The sequence below is a fragment of the Aythya ferina genome, assembly GCF_964211825.1.
Source record: "Aythya ferina genome assembly, chromosome: 6".
Taxonomy (NCBI): Eukaryota; Metazoa; Chordata; class Aves; order Anseriformes; family Anatidae; genus Aythya; species Aythya ferina.
In genome coordinates this window covers 27,681,359-27,701,749 of record NC_140303.1, presented here as the reverse complement: position 1 = coordinate 27,701,749, position 20,391 = coordinate 27,681,359, and the positions used below count along the sequence as shown (strand labels likewise).

At 52.8% G+C, this 20,391-nt stretch overlaps 1 protein-coding gene across 12 annotated transcripts in view; it reads right to left on the bottom strand.

Moving 5' to 3' along the window:
* LOC311438535 (uncharacterized protein) overlaps positions 1-20,391 on the bottom strand; it is a 40,313-nt gene that overhangs the window by 16,073 nt on the left and 3,849 nt on the right. For 9 of the 12 annotated variants that reach the window (XR_014694169.1, XR_014694170.1, XR_014694171.1 and 6 more), the window contains exons 2-3: positions 5,361-5,479; positions 2,069-3,780 (exon numbers count right to left, since the gene is read on the bottom strand). The exons of 1 other annotated variant lie outside the window; for it this stretch is intronic. Coding sequence is in view for 1 of the 11 variants with exons in the window: in XM_084523011.1 (XP_084379137.1) it covers positions 2,069-3,612 (1,544 nt within the window). In the remaining 10 variants the exon portion in view is untranslated. Of the gene's footprint in view, positions 1-2,068; positions 3,781-5,360; positions 5,480-10,226; positions 11,023-20,182; positions 20,348-20,391 lie in introns of those variants that run through there. 2 more of the 12 variants (XR_014694178.1, XR_014694179.1) reach the window with 2 other exon arrangements.

The window sequence follows — 20,391 nt, the reverse complement described above, 5'->3', positions numbered from 1 at the left end:
AAAGAAGACAAGTTCAGCTATCTTATTTGGTGATGCTCCATCACAACATCTCTATCAAAGGCTTGCTCTTGCTGAGCTCCATACCTGTGGAAATGGGACCAAATCCCCAGCTTTCGGCTCATTTTAGGTAAGACTTAGGAAAAATGTAGCCTGGACCCCAATGATCACAATTTAGGACCCAAAACATCCAGACCAGAAGTCTCCTACCTGAGCAGTGAGGATCAGCTCGAGTTATAAACAAATATTCAGCACTTTACAGGCTCAGGTGAAAATGATGGAAAATGGAGACATTTCCAGGCAAGGAAACCAGAGTTTCCCACTACTCACTACTTTGGCAGTGCCAACAGATCAGTTTTCCTCTTGCTATCCTGAAGAAATGACAGCCTTTATCATTAATTGCTGTTACTGTCTAAAATAAGTAAGTCTGAGTGCTTCTTTGACATGAAACCATCTTCCTAATACTGTCATTCACATTTTTAGATGAATTCCCATTCTGGAGGGAATTATTTTATTTACATCAAATTCTATTTTAATAAATCCAACTAGGCAGACCCAACACATTTACAGAGACAAGATCTACTGAGGATATCAAGAGCACAGAAACCACACCGAACCCATAAAAGCCCTGACCAGAAAGTACTTGGAAGCTGAGAGGGTAGGAGGAGGAAATATTCTATGTGCTCCCCAGTTCCTGTTTCCCTTGCTATGCACGCACCTTGGGCTCTAGATACCAGCCAAACCTTTGATCTGCCCAGACAGCTGCTCTTATGTTCTTACTCACAGCTTGTACTATTCTGTGTATTTTGTTTCACATCGGTGATAAAAATAGCCTACTCAAGGAAAATGGTTGCATACCACAACTTTTTTTTTTTTTATCTATTTCTTCATCAGGTTTTCATACTCCAGCTCAAAGGCTGTGCTGGACAGCTGAAGGCAGTATTTATGGCTCTGACACCACTCACTTCCCTTCGGATTACAGAGGTGCTGAAGTATTTCTGCTTCTCACTCTGGCTCTGCTTACACGAGCAGCTACAACTCCACAGCAGCTCCTCCAGACAGCTCTCATTGCCATGCAGAAGCCCCTAACATCTCCCCTAAAACCAAGGAACTGAGTCAAATTGAATTCTTGGTAAAGCCAGTCCTGAAAGCCAAGCTTGTGGAAACAAACCACTTCACCAACACTTACTCCTCCTTTTCCCATCACTCCTTTTCCATAAGACAGCGAGAGCTGCCCCAAATGCCTAGCTTCCCCAATGGTGCTGATTCCTGCCGGACCACCCATCTGCATGGAAAAAGATCCCCTTTTCTTTGTAGCAGGAAATATTTCAACATTCAAATGGCTTGGTGTCCGAAACCAGGACAAAGAAAGCAGTCCTTGTAAACACCTTACCCAGAGGAAGGAAAAGCCCCATCTGGAGAAGAGGGAGGAAGGTTTTATGCAGTTATTTGTTACTGCTTCCCACTGGCTAAGCTGGCAGAGGGACAACGTGTGCAGGTAATTCCACTTGCTGCCTGTGCTGGTCTCCAGCGCATGATGGAAGACTCACAGCAGCCATCCTGCCCTCGGTTTGCCATCGCTACATACATGTGTGGGGTGACAGAAGTTGCTTTTGGAGAATGAGCAGCAAGTGAAAGTGCTTTTTGCTGCATGCACACTACCTGAATTCACATCCTACAGTGCGGGGACAGACTCCACACGTTTTCTTCTAAGGGAGCATATTTGTACTTTGTATCTCTCTGCTCTCCTTCGCTCTTACCAAATGTTTCAGAAATAAAATAAAAAATAAAAAATAAAATAGGTGGGAAACAGTATCAGGAGTACCAATGACTGCTGTCTGGACGGGATTAAGGTGCACAAAATGAAAATGCTTTTTGATGTTTAATCTCACACAAAGATGTTGTTTAAGCTCGATGGCTTACAAACATGTCTATGTGGCTACGGAGGCCCTAAGATGCAAGGCTCTGCCAGCAGCATATTTATGCTACAGGAGTTTAATGTATATATCGGGAAAGAGACCAGACCTTTAACAAAGGAACTGCTTTCAGGCGACCCCACAGAGCGTGTTACCTTTTCTTAATAAGTTCCAGGGCTGAACCTATGAATTCATCCTTCATTTTTTGTAGTTTAGCTCCATAGCTTGACAAGTCCGTGGCTTCTAACAGCAGCGATGAACAGCAAGAGGACTGGGCTTCAGAAGCCAGCGACTGCCCTGCAAGGTGGAGGACATCATTTATTTGGCTTGTCTCTCCTTTCTGCTGCTCATCACTGAAGATTTCCTGCCTGGCTTTGTGTGTGGCTACAGCCTGCAAAGGTGATCGCGGAATAGGGCTAGAGCAAATGGGGATCGGGGATCTCTCCGGGCTGGAGATCTGGAAGGTTCTCTCCTTCACCTCAGGGCTGCTCGTCCTGAAACCATCCCATGTGGCTGGATATTGGGCAAAGCCAGCAGCGGTGTTGTTTTCATGGAACACATCATCATCATCCTCTGTGGTGGCAGCTTCATTCACTGCTTTGGTCCCCAGAGCTTCGGGACAGATGTTATTGCTCTCCTTGTCCAGGGCCTGGTTTGCCGTCAGACCCTTCTTCAAGCACTTTGTCGGCTCGCTGCTTCCAGCAGATGGCTTTGCCTCCTTACTCCTCATTTGCTTGAATTCCTCGAAGGTGGGGATGTAGAGCCTTCCTCTGCAGCGGCCCTTCTTGCCCTGCCCCAGCGTTATTTCCCCACTGCGCTGTTCCAGGAACTCTGCTGTTCTGGATTTTGCCATCTCTGGGCTTTCCCCAGCACGCTGAAAGGGCAGGCTGGGCGAGCTGTTCTGCCTCCGGAGCTGCAGCCTCCTCTGCGCCTCCTGCTTGATGTCTTCTGGACTGACGGGCCTGTGTGCAGCACAGCAGCTCTGCCTCCCCGCGAGGCCGTGCCTGAGAGCCGTGTGCTCCCCCAAAACCGTGCAGCAGCTGACAGCGCAGCCGTTCCTGTGCTGCCGGCACAGCTGGCATTCAGAGAGCTCCTGGGCCACCAGCTCACCCAGGGCTGCCTGCGGGCGCAGCGGCTTGCTGGGCTCGGCCACCTTACTGCTGTGCAGCCTCAGCTTCTCCTTCAGCTCTTTTTTGGCATCCCCGCGTAGGGCTCTTTCCTCTGCGGAGGGGAAGAGCCACTGAGGCACTTTGGCAAAGGGCAGCACGTTCTGCGCTGCCCGCGATGTCTGCTTGGGGCGGAGAGAAAGGTTCCTCACCGAGTCCGACGCGCTCCACAGCGGGGCCACATCCACGCAGCCTTCTGCCCACTGACCGCTGCCTCTACAGCCAAAGCTGATCTCGTTGTCCAGGCTCCGGCAGTGAGGATGCAGCCCCGAGTCAGCCACTGCCGCCCAGTGAAGGTTCTCCACGCTCCGATACAGGCGGTTTTCCACAGGACTGCCCAAAGCTGCCTTGCCTGTGCGGCAGGAGTCTAGAGTGTGGAAGTCCCCGGACCAAATGCGAGTGTCTAAGTTCTTTAGAGGATGCATGCTGCTAACCGGAAAATCCTTTAAGCCATGTTGTGCGCAGAGCTGATTATTTTGGCAGCTCAAGACCCGGCAGTGTTCCTGTCTCTCATCAACATTGCTGTATGTCATAGCAAATGCGCATGGAGGCTCTAAGACAGTGGCTTCTAGGGGGAGAGGAGGGAGCTGGGTGTCGCTTAGGTGCCAGTCAATGTCCACAGACCACAGACAGCAAAGTGTGCTGCCGGGCACTCCCTTAACAGAGCTCCCACACGGGTGGAGTCGCCACGCGCAGAAGACCTGTGAATGGAAGGAAAGATGAGTTACTGAAGCGGGCTGGTGATGGCTCGCAGGATGCAACAGCAGATCTGCTTGGGGAATGCAGAAGCCAAACACCAACAGCTTGGGTGGAAATGGAGCGGCATAGCTAGGAGACAAGCCACAGGGCACGGGGCAAGGAACCTTCTCTACCTCTAGCCAAGCCAGCGGGGGCCTTATACTACCTGTTTGAACATGGGAGAGGTTTATATTACCCTCAGCAATTCCCTCACAGTCACACTGCTTTTCTGATGAATACTTGGCTGGCTTGCTGCAGCCCAGCTTATTCCCACAGCTACACGAAGGAACGGGGTGGTTGACAAGAGAGAACTCAAATGGGTCACAGACAAGAACGTGGGGGCTGAGGAAGAGGTTGCGAAAGGAAGATGTGACAGCCTGGCCTCCTGGAAGGCTCGAGTAGCGAGGAAGAAGAAGGCTGGCTGGTGGTGATTCTGGCCCTGAGAGTAACACTGCAGCCCTGCCACGATCTGATTTCCCTTCACAGGAAGATGCATGTGGTGCAGTGACTGCTGGCTAAGCATTCCCAAGGCCTTTCCAGTGCAGAGGTACCCCGTGGGCTGTCACAGATACACCACTAAGAGCCGCCAGCCACAGGCCTGAACGATCACGCCACACTACAGCTTGGTGGAGGCCCAGAAAAAAAAAAAAAAGTGGGTTTTCCAGGGCTGTTTCTATGTCCCCTGCTCAGCACTGTAAGGCCCACGGAACCTGACTAAATCCCATGGCCAGAGCAATGTGGAGAATTAAAACCCCAAATGTAAGTTAAAGCCAGCAGGATGTGTGCGGCCTAAGTGTCTAAGTCACCCTTGGAAGTGGAAGGAGCCCTCTTAACCCATCGCGCCAGCTCACACTGAACAGAGGCACTCCACGTTTCCCTTAAGGATTTAGGCCTCGTGGACCCACCAGCAGTCACACAAGGCGTGGGTGTCTGCTAGAGGCCCACCCACTCCCTTCCTTTGGCAACCAGCAGCAAAGAGAAGGATTAAGGGCTGTATGTAAAGGAAAGCAAGATTAGGCAAGGGATATGGGGGCAGCCTGCGATTCCTAAGGGCAATGGAGAGCTGGGATGGTGGAGCAATGGTACCTAATAACACACCGAGCAAGAACCACCAAGCTTGAGCACCCAGGAAGAGGTCTTTAGGAACAGCAAAGCAGGACCACGTCAGTTACAGCCCAGACTTTGCCCCGTAGTGTGGCTGGCTCCTCTGCACTCTGCCTGCCACGGAGGTACACTGCCACCTGGACCAGGTGGGGAATAAAAAGACTCGTTCCTCCCTGAGGGCTGTCACCCAGGCAGGGCATTGCCTGGCAGCCCACACCGGTAACCCTGGCAGCTCAATTCACCCCTTGCTTACAGGGCTTCAGGCTGCCACACTCCCTCCACATTAATGAAATAAGCCTGACCTAACCCCAGAGAGGGGAGGCAGAGTTGCTCCCGTGGATCACCACTGACTGAAGAACATTGTTAAAGCCCTAAAAATAAAATTAAAAGTAGCTGTTAAGGCGTGGCTGTTCCCCAAGGTGTCAAAGGCACTTCTCACCCAGTCTTCTCATGGTGGGGCTGGAGTTCCCCTTTCTTCGCGGCTCTGGAGGAGCCCACAGGTGACAGCAGAGAAACGTGAGGATCGGGGCTTTCTGTGATCATAGGTTATAACATGATCTGTCAAGAAAGAGAGAACGAGATGACGTGAGAGCCAGGCATGGCGCAGGGAACAGGGCTCCCCTGAGTCGGAGCTGCTAATGGCAGCGGCGCCGGGGCCCTGTGAGCAGCTCACAGCCGCGGGACTCCCTCTGAGCCACGCTGGGCAGCCTGCACTCTGCTTCTGGACTGAGCAGAAAGAGAAAGCAATCCTTGCCGCAGCACCAGCTGGAAATAAAATGGTCCTTGCTCGAGGCAGCGAGCTTCTTACAGCTAGGTCTGAAGAGAAACTACAGCTTGCGGGAGGCAGGTGCCGGGGCTGCACGCACGGGGTCCGTCCTGCGTGGGTAAAAACGTGAGGCAGGGAAGGAAGAAATCAGACAGGAGGAGGAACAGCCACGAGGAGAGCGAAGCAGCAAGGCCCTGGCCTCTGTCACCTGCCTCAAAGCGGTGGCAGGGGAGGGCCCCCCTTCGCCCTGGAGGACACCGAGGCCAATTTCCCGCAGCAGTGAGCCCGCTGCTGCTTCAGCGGGGCAGGATTCTCCGGACAGAGATGTGTGGGGGTGACTGAAGTTGCTTTGGGAGGAAGGAGCAGCTGGGAGAGACCCGCTGCCAGCAGAGGAGAGCCAGGGGCAGGTTTGCAGAGCAGAGGGCCAGAGAAGACAGAGGACAGACAGAGGCGGTGGGAGAGATGGCAGGAGACAGAGACCGTCCCGAGGAGGCTGCGCAGAGCTTGCTGACACACAGGCAGGCACCAGAAACGACAGGATTTAGTGGAGGAAGAGGGGAATTCTGTTTCCAAATCATTGATTTTAATCTTTGTCACCCAGATGAGCTTTCTTTCTCTACAAACATGACTTTTTGCCCTCCTGAACCCTTCCAGTGTGCTTGTCCCCCTGTGCCAGCACCCCGACGGCTGTGCGCATCGCGCCAGGAAGCTACGCTCAACCTGAGCACATGGAGCAACAGCTCTCCTCTCTGGGAAACACCAGGGAAAACCGGGATAACTCCAAACAGGACAGCCACACAAACACCGAGCCCTTTTTTCTCCCGTGCTCCCTTCCTGGTGGCACAGAGCATCGTGGTTTCAGCTCACACGGTGGGGTTTGTCAGGCCGGTGGCAGCACCGTGGCACACTCAGCTCCCAGCACAAGCACCTGGAGACACATAAATGCTGGCCTTTCACATGCTGTTCCCATTCTGGGTCCTAACACCCTCTCCTAAAGGCACACAGCAGGCCTAGGGCACCCTCTCCTCTCCCACCTAAACCAAGCAGCGACTTCCAGCCCTTTGTTGCTCCGAGGCGGACCCGAGCCCTGCGGCTTGGTGCTGCGCCCCTTCATTTACCCGGCTGTGCGACCTGCCTGCCCTGTGCACGCTGCCCCAAAGCTCGAAGGATAAATCGCCCACACCACACACGCACAGACCGTGCTGCCTGGCTGACCAGCCTGGTTTTCCACGCTCCATGCAGCACCTCATCACAAACAGGTTAACTCCCGAGTCGTGCCCATCTTGCCAAGCTCCTGTGTCCAGGGGAGGGGAGAGCCGAAGCCGCCTTCCTCACGCTACAAGCCGGTGATTAACCAAACCCTCAGGTCCTACCCTAATTCCTCCAACAAAGGTTTTGCAATAGGCACCACTGACCGGAGGTTAGCTTCACCTGAAGCACAGTCTCCCTTTGATTTCAGACATCCAGCCAGCCAGAGGGATGCAAAAGGCCCGCTTCCAAGAGCCGTACGCAGGATTTTAGCGAGCTGCAATGCTGGTGTGGGTTTGTGCCATCTGATGCAGCAAACCCCGTGGACACGGCATGTCAGGCACATCGCTCCACGTCGGCTGCTGAGCAGACAACCCCAGCAGTCTCCCGGGAGAGGCTGCCAGACACATCTGATTTTCCAAGCCACAGGTTAAGAAGACAAATCAAGGTGCCTTGGCTGTACTTGCTTTCTTGGCTGCTCACTTCAGCAGAGCCGTGCGGCGGGAGGCAGTCGAGGCAGCAGGACAGTTTGGTGACTCTTCCAGCTCCGTTTCTTTTTCGGTCGGTCCTAGCAGCTGGGACAGCAGCAGGGCTTACAGCGGGCCCACTAATTGCAGAGGAGCAACCATGGCAGTTACCTAACGCAGCCCAGTTTCCTGGGTTTCTTTTCTTCAAGAGGAAGAGCTGCCGGCTTGGGCTCACAGCTAGAGAATACAGAGAAAGCCACAACCTCTGCAGGCTGTACTCGTGCGAATGTGCACGTCAGTGGTACCTCCAAATGCTCCCAAAGGCGCCATCCTGAGCTGTTCCTCAATTTTTCCTCCCTGCCTCTGCATTCAGCACAAGCTTACCCAGCTCATCTGTGGCCACTTCCAAAGTATCTCCACCACTGCCTTTGTTCCCAGAAAAAGAACGGGTCTTGGCCGTGGTCAGGGCTGGCTGATCAGAGAGAGAGGCCCAAAAATACACATCTGGTACCCACATGTTCCTGAGAAGAATTTCTCTACCTTATCTGTTGTCCATCAGGGGAACACCCAGCTACGGTACACACACCTCCCCCAGGGACAACGTAGGAATCACTCTAACTTCATGCAAACTCCCACTTTGGTCGGATTAGCTCCTAAATCATCTCAAAGCAGTGGAAAAAAACCATCTAAACCATTTATGGAACCACTCGAAGGTCTTAAGCATTCTTGGCTCCCTTTCTGCATTTTTTTCAGGCAGGGGACCTCCAAGGTGACCTGAGCTCCTGATCCCTTCCTTACTGTGGGAACCCCCTTTTGTTTCAGCAGCGCACCGCGCTGCCTCTTGGACAGTGCTGCTCCCACAGTCCTGCTGGCAATGCAGGGTTGCAAGGATGAGCATCCACCTGGTGGCACCGGCTCCAGGAGATGGCATCACCCAGCATCTGCCCAGCTTTCAGCGGGTCCCCACCCTGTTTGGCCACAGAGCTCCTTCGGATGACTCCTTAGAAGGAAGAAAGTCATAAACAGCACCCAAAGAGCAGATCTTCCCCGCTGCCACCTGGGTGCTGGCACAGGCACGCAGCAAGCACCAGGAGCCCCAGCCCGGATGCACACAGGTGACAGGATGCACACATCCTGACTTTCTTTTCTTCTTGTTCGCACATTTTCAGCTCCTCAATGCCCAGCTCTCCACGTGGGCCTCTCTAAACACCCCCCTCCCTTTCCGAGGCTTTTCAGCCAAGCAGCCCGTGGGCCAGGCCGTGAGTTGGGTGTAAATCAGTGCAGCTTGGCAGTGCTAACGTACACCCTCTGAGAACTTCCCTCCCTCCACCATTTAGCAGAATTATATGCCATGTCTTTCATCTGTCCTTGCTGGTTAGCTTGCCATTCCCCTTCCCCGGCCCCCCGAGCCTCCCGCTTTGCTCCCAGCTCCCTGGAGGCTGGATCAGTGGTTTATTTGCAATGTAAAGCGCCTCTCAGATGCAAACAAGCCTGAGAGAGGCAGGTTCATCCCCACTTGTGCAGCGAATCCAGCCCTTCCCTTCCTGGCAGCGGCTCCCTGCGGCACACGCTGCTAAGGGCAGAGCTGTGCCCCTTGCTGTCCGCACCAAAGCGGGGCCTGGCCCAGAGGTCTGACCCCACAGAGGCCCTCAGCTCTCTCCGTTCTCCCTGGAGCTGCCGGTGACAGCCCACCAAGCGCCCCTGGGCAGGCAGGACACCATTAATGACTTCTTGTTGCTGTGGTGATATTGACGGGTGGTCCCTGGAGCTGCTGGGAAAGCTTGGGAAAAGAAAGAAGTGGGTCAAAAAATTCAGCAGCAAAGTGTGTCTGCGTACAAAGGGGCAGCTAGGTGACAAGCCAGGTGGGTCCAGCAGCACCTCGCCCCTCCCAGCTCATCCTCCCTCCCAGGAGGGCATCCCGGGGCTCAGCAGCAGGCCCCTGGAGCTGCGGCACGACGCTGCACGAGGATTTCTGCAGGCCTTGCCTTCCCAGGTGTTATTTCTGCAGCTTCACCCCGGCAATTTGTTTCACGTGCGGAGTCAGAAAAGCTCGGCTGCGGTGAAATCCCCTGGAGCTCTGCCAGCGGGCGCAGAGCCAGGATCTCCCCCCAGCTCTCCGAGCGCCTCAGCACCGGCGACAATTTCATTCAGCTGCTGCCACAGCCCCCGGGAGCCCCCTGCCTTGGCAGAGCTGCTCCAAGCATGGAAATGCCGCTGTCACACACTGCTCTTTGCCCCGTTTCCCAGAGGTTTCACCCCGTGAAGCCTCTCACAGCTTCCTTCTCCCCAACACACAGCCTGGCGCCATCCCTTGCCCTTCATCCCGGTCAGGTAGCGGCCGCTGGCAAGGCCGGGCCGTGCTGTGCTCGCAGCTGGGCCTCTCACCTTGCACAAGGCCCCCGGGGATGTGGGGGACAGGAACCGGCTCTCTAAAAAGTCGATTCTCCCTTCGGCCTTGCTCTCTCTGGGAAAAACATTTCCAACCCATGCTGCTGACACGATAATAGCAGAGCAATGAAGTCCCAGTGGGCCTCCCCTCTGCGTGTGCTTTTTATCCAAGCCCATCGAGGGGCGTACAGACTGCACGACACTCGTTTTGCGGGGCAGATTTTGGTACAGCTACTAAATCCTACAGCACACAATCCTCCCAGCAAAGCCTCTGCCTTTTCTGCTGTGCTTTGTCCAGGAGCTGCTCTGCACACACACGGACTCACAGGAGAGCTTTCTGCTTCACACAGGGCATGCGATGGCCTGGTGGGCCCTCTCACTCTGGGAAGTTGTTACTGCTTTGGATGGAATAAGGATACCCACAGGGGAGCGGTACCTGCAGCAGCATCACTGCGCTGTCAGTTTTGCCAGTAACTGCCCGGCGTAGATCAGATCCAATCGATGTGTCAGTGTTTCCATCACTGATGCTTTGCTTCCACGTGAACTCAGGACCTGGGGACACAAGCATGCTGCACCTCTCTGCTGCATCCTCCGATAAACGTGATTTTAATGGATTATGGAGTCTGAAAGCACTTTATGTCAGGGACCGATCCCAAGAGCAAAATTCAGCGAGTTTCTCTGACATCACATGTGGCTGTTCATCACATTTATTAGGCAAGGATCCGAGGCACACGGAGGCCTGGCCAGCACCAACAGAGGCTCTCCCGTATAGCAACCCTTTGATCACGCTGTCAGAATCATTTATTTGCTTGTGTTGCACATTCCTGAATGCTCCAGTAAATTATTTCTCCCAGTTGACTATCAGAGACAAAGGCTGCTCTTTCAACTTGCATTTGCACCTCTTCCCTTCACCTCCATTTTAATTAGCTATGGAAATGACTTCTTCCCTCAGCCCCATTTGTCAGCCTGCCTGTACTGGAAGCTTTAGGAACACCGATGCCTGGAGAAGACTCCAGTGGCTATAGGAAAGGCTGTGGCTAGCAATTAGCAGGCCAAATTGCTCTGCTTGACCTGCTGCAGAGCACAGCAGCAGCCACAGCACCCTGTCCTGGCTGGGCACAAGGAGAAGGGGGCCGTGAGCACCAGGGGTGGAAGGGAGGAGGTTTCACCACAACCTGGTGAACCTGGTGGCTGGACAGGGGTGAGAGCTGGCTTATCTCTCCAGGAGGTGGGGGAGGCTGTAGGAACACGCCTCCTCCTTTAAGCAGGATAGATTCCAGGTGGGAGAATCTCTCTGGGATGTCTTTAATCCCAGCTGGACACGAACTCCCTAATGACCCCAAAGGAACAGGATTTGGGGAGTCCAGGCTGGAGGTGAAGCAGATCCATGGGATTTCTCACCACACCCACACCTGCCCTCACCTCACCCTCCAAAAAGCATTGTCAGTAAAATGAGCACCATGTCATAAGTGGCTCCCTGGCAATGTTTTAACGTCACCATTAAGAAGCACATTCTGTGAAAGAGTAATGTCAACAAACCCAGAGCCACGAGGACCCCCACGCCCCTTCCCAGGATTGCTGCAGGCCCTGAAGCTGGCTGCCCCCAGCCGGCTCTGGGCTATTCCCCTAGCAATACAAGTTAGTTATCACAACTTCCATCCCATTCTGCAAAACGTCCCTTCCATATGTCTCTCAGGAAGGTTGCTATATTCTTGTTAACATTTTTTATTTTTTAAACTGTGAAAAAAAAATAAAGCACGGAGCAAAGTTGCTGATGGAAGCCATTGCATGCAGATTGAAATTACGGAGACGCGACTAAGAGTTGAAGCAGAAGCATCACAGCTCAGCTGCAGGGAAACTACCAGCTGCCTTCTAATAACTGATCTCCTGCTCCTGTGTCATGGCACTGAAAGTCTGCAGCTTTGGGGTTGTCTCAAAGCACCCACAGCTGCCCAAAGGAGGGACAGAACCACTCTATGGATACAACCAGGTGATATCAACCAAAAGAGGGGAAATATTGTCTATGCAGATACCCAGTCACTGCTGATAAACAAATATGAAACCTTTGTAAACTTTTTTTAAGGAGTACCTTGAGTACACAGGGTGCAGATGCTGCAGCCGATGTGACGGCAGGACTCTCACACACCACAGCACCTCCGCAAGGGATTTCACCTCAGCTTCCCAAATACTGCCCGTCAAGAATTCCTACCCGTAGCTATAACACCTCAGAAAGTTTAATTACCACTTAAGAAGGAGAAGACAAAACGAGCTATGTGACCTTTCCCACCCCAGACCCCGTAGGCCAGCCTTATTTAAGGCAACTGGGAGCCTGAAAAGCCAAACATTAGTGTTGGCAGATGAGCAGATGGATGGGTGGCTGCCAGCATAATCCATCTTCCCACTTGCCTCTGTAGGGCTGGGTGACATTCAAAGCTAGCTCCTTCCCCATGCAAGGAGACATGCAGGGATGCAATGAGCAGGGCTTAAAGTGGGCTCATCAGCTGGCAGGAGCAGTAGCAAAATGCTTTATGGCTGCTATTTAACGTCGCAGGCGAGGCTATAAACAAGAGCCGCCAGGCTGTGACAGAAGTGGGGGACGTAATGACCGCGGTGGATTCGCTGTAAGCCAACCCCTGAGCAAGCTGTAAAAATCCATCAGGATCTTGTCAGCTTTCCTTTGTGCATAAACACTCCAAATCCCGCCAAGCTTTTAATCAGAGCAGATAAAATCATCAAAGGGGACACAGCTACAGCCTCACGAAAAGTTTCCATCTCAGCTGAGCTTGGAATTTTTTTGTTGTTTGAGGTTCCAAGACGAAATCCCCCAATCAGTGAAAAATAAAGAGAGTGAAGTCTATTTTGCAGGAAATTTCAGATCTCTGCCTGCCATGCAGTACATCCCAGATCAGAATGCACGTTGTGGGTTTTTGGTTTTTTTTTGTTGTTTTTTTTTTCAAGGGCTGAAACCTTCAGGATTGTCTACACCTGCCGGCAAACATCGGTGCTGCTGATAAAGTCAGGCAGAGATGCCGAGTGCAGAAACAACCCCAAGCAAGATTTGGACCTGGGACCCCAGGTGAACGCAGCTTCCTGCCTAACCCACTGCAGCAGCTGGCTCCGCTGAACTCGCCTGCATGATGTGAGCCAGAACAGGGCTCGTTCCCATTGACTAGTGCCCATATGCCACCTCTAAATATACTTACGTATTAGCATTTATGTGACATTCGGTACAAAATCCATATGGCTCCTTTCAGCAAGCAGGAACAGCAAAAAAGGGGGAAGTGCAGAGAGTCTGGAGACAGAGCTTGCAAAGATCTCCTTCTAAGCGCCATAAAACGTTCTTTGCAGGTGGGCAGTGCTAGAAGAGCGTGGGGGCTCCTCACAGACCACATTTTCTGTTTTTGCAGGAAGGCAAACTGGATTTCTTTTAGATGAAGCATCTAGGAGCGATTCCTCTGGAACAGAAGTTGGGGAGCAGAGCAGCTCCAGGTCTAGGGTGAGGGGTGGCACAGCCTCAGTGAAACAGCCTCGCGTTACCTGGAGCAGCCTCAGCTGAGCTTTGCACCCTTGCTGCTACCCTCCCCTGGCCTGGAAGCTGCCTTTAAATCCTCACCTTGACCCTTGCGTGAACAAGGCTGTATGCATGCTGACCCTGGCCTGGCCAGCTTGGCTTGTTGGGTGTGGGATTAGGGTTTTCTCTGGAGCTGGGGGGATTGTTGGCTGAATCCAGATACAGCCACGGGGCCTGCTCTGCTCTTCCCATTCGGGCACAGTTATCTGTTGGTATGGATGAAGTGCCAAACCATTTGCTGTCACTGCCTAAACCTGCCAGCCCTACCCACGACGGCTCCTGAAATCCCAATTGTTCCACCCCTTGTGGGTACGTACTGGGTTAGGCTTCATCTTGACAGATAGCGAGGAATTGATCACAGAACTCAAGCCATAGCTGGTTGCTTAGCTACCACGGATCGGTACACGGCCAGGTTCGCTGTGTGCAAGCAGCCCAGCGCCAGCCAATTACCCATCATTACGACCCTAAAAACGGAGCTTTCCGAGAGCTGGGAACAACCACGAGCCAGGTAAAAAGGGAACCTCGAATCCTCAAATAGAAAAATACAAATGACAACTGAGAGCTGGTTGTTTTTTTGTTTTTTTTTTTTTGGGCTAGATGTTCAAAGAGCTACAGTCCTGCAGCTGAAGAAAATAAATACATTGGCTTGGAAAAAAATCGGATTCTTGTTTGTTGGGAAAGTGAAAGCAAGCGTGGTGTGTGTATAAACACCGGGGACATGGAAAGGGATAAATAAAAATGGCAGACTAAGAATTGCAGAAAACTGATAAGGGAAAAAAAAAAAAAGACAAAAAGGGGAATAAAGAGCTGCAGGATTAATGATGGCATGAGGTAGCTGAGATATGTTGGGTCCTAAAAGCATGGTCTCGTTCCAGCAGTGGAACAGCAGCCGGGTGCAGTGCCATGAAGGCAGAGTAAGCAGCAAGCTGCCTCTGTCAGCTGCTCAGCACTGTCTGGGGAGCTCTACAACATTAACCTGAGATCATTCACTTCTTGTGGTTTGGTTTAATATCAAGACATGAGATAAGACCGGCCATAGATTTGGGTCTGGTTGGCAGATAGATCAGAGCAGCACGTTCTTGTTGGCTGGGAACAGGAGCTGGACCACAGCAGACAGGAGAAAGCTGCGTGATCTCCTAGTGATTTCCTAGAACAATCTTCTGGGGGCTGTGATGAGTAGTGGCAATGGGTAAGACGCAGGTAACAGAGCCCCGTGTCTGTGGGAGGCAGACCGGCAGAACCAGCAGGTACAGTGGTTGCAGAGATCTGCTGAAGTCTCTCCACCTCTCGATACGCAGACACGTGGCTATTGCTATTTAACAGACTGTGAGGAGCCTTGCGTTCATTTCTCACTATCGAGTGCTATTCTTTCATGTTCCAGCCCCAAAGATCAAATCGTTAAATCTCCCAGAGCCGTGACCTTCCTCTAGCAAGGCCTGCCTTTCATCTCCCGGAGGCTCGGTGCCGGGTGCGGGGACGAGCTGCTGCACTTGGCTGCGTTATTAGCAGCGTATTCATGAGCACGCACCGCGTAGCTGCTGGCAGGTCACTCACTCGTGGGCTCATCTGGGGGCTGATTCATCACCGTGCCTGTAAACAACTCGTGTTCAGCACCGCTGGTGTCCAGCCTCTCTTCTCCCCAGCAGTTCATCTTCCCTCCTCTCATATACGTGACAACAAAAGCAGCTGCAGAGGTTTCTGCCTCCCTTGCAGGCGCTGTGAATGCAGCCACGCTCCATCTGGTCACGTCCCCACGACAACTTGCTCTCCCTGAAGGAACTGCTAACAGTGCTTCTGCGTCACAAAGTGCTTTGTGGTGTTGGATTTGAGCACAGCCTCAGGGAAAGGTGAGTTACAGAAATCTTAGAGACCTGGTACCAGTTTCAGGAGAGTCAGTCTGTGTGAGAGAAGGGAAGTGCCTCGTGGCTGCTGTGGAGGCCAGGCCATCTGGCTGAAGGGTTGTGCTCTGTCCCAGAGGCCAGCACTAAGCAGCTGAGGCCGTTTCTGTACATCCCAAGCCATCTTCCCTGTGTAAGGACAGGGCTTTGGGACCCCAAGAGAGCTGGGGGAGTTCTGTCACCTCTTCTGCCCGCTGTAGATCTGCCCCAAATTAGCACCGTCTGATCCTAGTCTCTTGTTCGCTATAAAAGCCCTCAGGTGTGTAAACCCGGGCACAATGAAACAGACCCCAGGAAATAATGGCCTTACCTGATCATATCCCAGCTGGCAGCGCTGCCTAGAACATGGTGGAAATTTTGAGTTATTAAAATTAATGAAGGAACTGGCTATTCTTGAATAATTCATTACGTATCAGCTGCTGCTGAGGTAATAGGAGCTCAGCAAGATCCTCCTTGGCGCTGCACAGTGCCCAAAAATCTTTAAATAAAAAAAATAAAAAAAATCAAAGATTAGCTAAGGATTGAAGGCCTTTCAATCATGAAAGCCACATGAAGCGAGAGGCAACTATTCTGGTTGCTGAGGTGATCCAGCTGCCACCTGTAGGAACAGCCAAGGTCCCTCACACGAAGTCACCCAGCTAACACCACGGGTTTTTACCAGGGCATGAAGCACTCTGCCTCAGCCATCGCGTTTTGCAGAAGGTAACGGCTCCATATCTCACGACTCTTACCCAAATCAAGTTCAGATTTTGATATTTGCTATAAACTAAGGATGTCTGAAGATGCTGACTTGCTTTTCTGGTCATTATGTTTGACAATATGCTAGCTGAACGTGCAAAGATGTAGGCACTGCCATCCTGAGCATGCAGTTCTTCAGGTGCAAGCTTTGCTGCTGCTCAGGGCTTTCGTCAGCACAAGAATCAAATTACCCACAGCCTGGGCAGTGTCAGAGCTGGATTTGGGAAGCACGTCAGTAGCCCCGGAACAGAGTCCTGCTAACTTAATCTTGTGCCACTGGATGAAACAAGGGCTCTGCCTCAACTCTGCTGCCCAATGGTGAATGTGCAAAAGCAGCAGGAAAAGCAGGCACCGTCATTAGGTGGCTGTCGAGAAAAGGAAAATTGCACATTCCTCTTCCTCTATTTCCTCCTTCTGCGGAGGTCAGAGGGATTGGAGTTAATGAAGAAAGAAGAAAACCAGGTAAAGGCAATGAACACCCTCCTTCCTCCCAGCTGCTGCTACAGGGCCTCCTAATGCAATCGCAAAACTCTCCGAGGGCCACACAGATGCAGACCCTCCAGCTCTGGTGGTACCCTTCTCAGCTCCAGCTCTACCCAGCACAGCCTTCCTCTGCCCCCTGCCACGGCTGCCTTCCCATCCCGAGCTGTAAGGAAACAGGGAGGGGGGCAGGGACTGGACCGTGCTATCAAAGGGCCATCCATGAGGCACGCCTGCCTCCTGACACACCACTAGGGTATCCCCCGAGGCCGTGTGGTTGGGTCTGTGCAGATGCTTTGGGATAGGAAGTTTTCCTGCCTTTCACCTCTGTTTGCTTCTCCTTTCCTCTCTTTTTTTGCTGTTCTGTTCCCGAAATGGCACCTGACTGGTGACGACGTACAGCCTCCCTGTTTAGGAGGCACAGCACCTCTCTGACTTGGCAGACAGCTCCAGCTGCTGCGCGGCGTCCTTCCTGCGTTCCTTGAGGAGACCAGGGGGTTTTACAGCATTTTCTCCAAGCACGGCATCATCCCTGAGATGCGATCATGTGGCGGTGCTCAGGGAGCTCCAGCAGGGAGGCAAGAGTAAATCATTAAAAAAAACACACCACAAAAGGCCAAAGAAATCCTGGAGAGCTGCTGTTTGCTTCCAAGTGATCCTGTGAGGTAGGGACTGTCAGGGAAGCAGAGGGTTTTACCTGTTCTGATACAATCCTACTGTTTTCAGGAAGACATTAAAAGCACATTTCAATGAAAACAATTTTGGTAGAGCCTGGAGCCCACTCAAACATCCACCTGCTTTCTTCTTCCTCAGCCTAAGCAATGAAAAAAAGTCAGAGAAGGGAACAAGCCCAGCACTTCCTCCAGGCAGAAAGGAAGGCAGCCGTGGTGTACACCAAGATGCTCGATAATCTAGATGCCTCAGTTACATTTTGACACCTTAAGGAAATCAAATGGATGTGGCTGGGTCCCTGGGGAGGCTGGTGCAGCTGGGATCGCCAAGCAGCCCGTCAGGGGCTCGCAGAGACGCGTTTGTTTCCTGGGTGCAAGCGAGGGAACAGAAGGGCCCTTCTCCCACGTGGGCCCTCGGCGGTGCCACGCTCACCACGCGCCCGGTGCTGCTGAGGGGGAGCCCAGCCAAGAGATAGACTTGGCTGTGCCTAGGCAGGAAAAAAAAAAAAAGGGAAACGCTTTTAAATTTCCCCTAAGGGCATGGCGGAACCAAGCCACAGGGATGTGTTCGTACAGCTTCGCCTAGGGCGGTGTGAGCACCTCCTCTGGTGAATCACTGGGTCCCCAAAGCTTTTGCTCTTCCTGAGTGACTCCAGGTGTTTGGGGGAAATGCTGCCAGGTGCAGGGACGATGTGACACTGCTGGGCTTACAGGATGTGTGGCTGTGGCTGAGGGTCTGCAGGATACTGCCCCAGCCTCCCTAGGATGATGATGTTTGGCACCAAGAACCCACTACCTGACTTATCCCCCAATTTACCTCAATTTTTCTGCCCATTGCTACTTTATAGCCTTCCAAAAAGCATCTCCCCAGCCCGCTGCCAGTATCCCTCAGGTAGCTGGTGACAGCAGCTCCTCAGTGATAAGATGGAGATAAGGGGGCCAGGACCAGACCCACTCAGCCAAGTCCAAGGCTCCCTTGCAGCTGGAGCAGCCACGTTTACAGGCACTAAACGAAGACCAGGCACAACTGTTTCCATGTTAATTGCCCAGCTGCTTTAATTGGATATGGGCTTCTAAGCCCCAAAGTAAGCTGTGTGAAGAGACAAAGCCGTATTTACCTCTTATCTGCTTAATCTTGGCTTGCCCGGTGCTACACGCTCAGCACACGTGTTCCTGCACTGAACTGGCCACGAGGCTGACGGCTTCTTTGGCAAGAGAAGGAAGCAATAACACTGCACCTGAAGTCCCTGTTCAGACCCTGAACTGAGGGAGAGCCACTCGCTCCCAGCACTGCTCTCCCCCAAGGAAATTTGGTCAGCGAATGGAGCAGAAGGAACTGTCAAGAAACACTGCCACAGGCCTGATTTCATCCTTCGTTACTGATGTACAGAACCCAACCAGAAGCAAGCAGAGGTGCCCGATTCTGGCTACTGCCAGGGCGAGGAGACACGACACGGGGTACAGAGCTACCAAGGGAAGCTGCAGTGCAATCGGCAACCTCTTTGGGCCGCTTAGCACATCACGAGGCAAGATGAATCAATAACAAGTATCGAGCTGGGAAAGTTAATCTGCATCCAGAGCATCATCACAAATTAAAAGGAAATAAAATCACTGGCTCCACTGGCTCTCATTACCAGCACAGTGGAGAGTAATTAAAATCCATGGGCCAAATTCAATGCTGGAAGAACTCTTCGGAAGCCGGGGGCACTGTGCAAGGGCACTGCTTTTTCCAAACGCTAACTGCGTGTTGCAGACAGCAGCAGGAGTGGGCAGGGCAGGGCAGGGTAAGCAGGGAACCCCTTCAGAGGCGAGGCATCCTGCTCCTACTCTTCCTCAGAGGAGTCGCACACCCGGAGAGGTGTAAGTAACAGGAACAACACAGTTGTGTCGAGGAGCACTGACTGTGTCCACTGGCTGCCCTCAACAACACCGAGCTTACGACTTGTGAGGTCTCCCCGCTGCGGGCACGGCTTCTCCAAGCACCAGGCTCTGCTTTCCAAAGCCACGCCGTGCCCTCGGAGCGGGAGGGCTGCCACAGCACGGCTCGCAGGCAGGTTATCTTGCGCTGCACGAACCTGACTGCCCACAGGCAACAGAGCTGTTGCAACAGCTGCGGTAAAAAATGGGGCACATCAGGGCAAAACAGTTAAGTACCGCAAACCAGGCCTCCTGAGGGAGCGCCGGAGGATCTCCGTGTAATTGAGAGGTCTCCGCTCAGCTCGGGCCTGAGGTTTTCCCAGGTTAAGCTACTACAGCGAGGATTAGCAATGAAATCATATCGATCCCTACAAGAAGCAGTGGAACCACATCCTAAGGCGAAGATGAATGTGATCCGAGCGTGACTGCGGTAAGTTACTGCCTGTAACACAGGTTAAAACAAGAACCTGGTTAATTACAAGTGGGTCTCAAGCCATGGGAAATCTCTCGTCTCTAGTGGTATCCAGTGCTGCCAGGCAGCTGGCCTGAATTCAGCACACAGCTTGGGTTCTCAGCCCTCGTATGACCAAAAGAGAGGAAAAACTTCACAGCATTCACATTTTGGGAAAGGAAATATCCTGTGAGATGACCTTGCAACTCCTGCCCAAGGAGTCTTCCCTCTGCCTTATTCAGAAGTGAACTCGGAGCACTCCAGCTCTTTGTTCACGTGGATTTAGGGTAGAGAAAGAAGGCTCTCAGCAGACTGCCCACTCAGCACTGCTTAGCGCATCTTTGCCCCACAGCTACACCCTCTGCAGCTTGGGATCTGAGCTGTGAATGATGCAGAAAGGGAGTAGCTTGTCCTTTGTGCCAACATCTCACAGTCGCTGCCTGCAGGTGGCTTTGTGCTCTCCCTGCAGACTGGGGGAACCGAAAGCCCCTGCGCTTAGGAGTGGGCTGGCAGGGCTGGGCATGGTGCCTAGAGTGACAGGAACACCTCAGCACAGAGCCGATCGCTGTCACTGTGCCCTGCTAGGCCTGAGGACGCAGCTGCAATTCAGCAGCGACCACGGCCGGTGCTGTGTCTGCTCCATCACGCTCCAAACCGCTGCTTTACCTCTAGATCCCTCTGCAGGGTGGGCTCCCCGAGCAAGGTCCCCAGGATGAGGGCAGGCTTGATCACAGGACTGGCAGGCGAGTTGTCCTTGAGGCAAGCTACAAAGTCAGCAGCTCAATCTGTCACAGCAGCTCTGCCTGGCCGTGACACCGGGATCCGACGTGTATCGCTGCTGGGCTAGGTCTGCACCGAGCTGTCTCTCCTCAGCA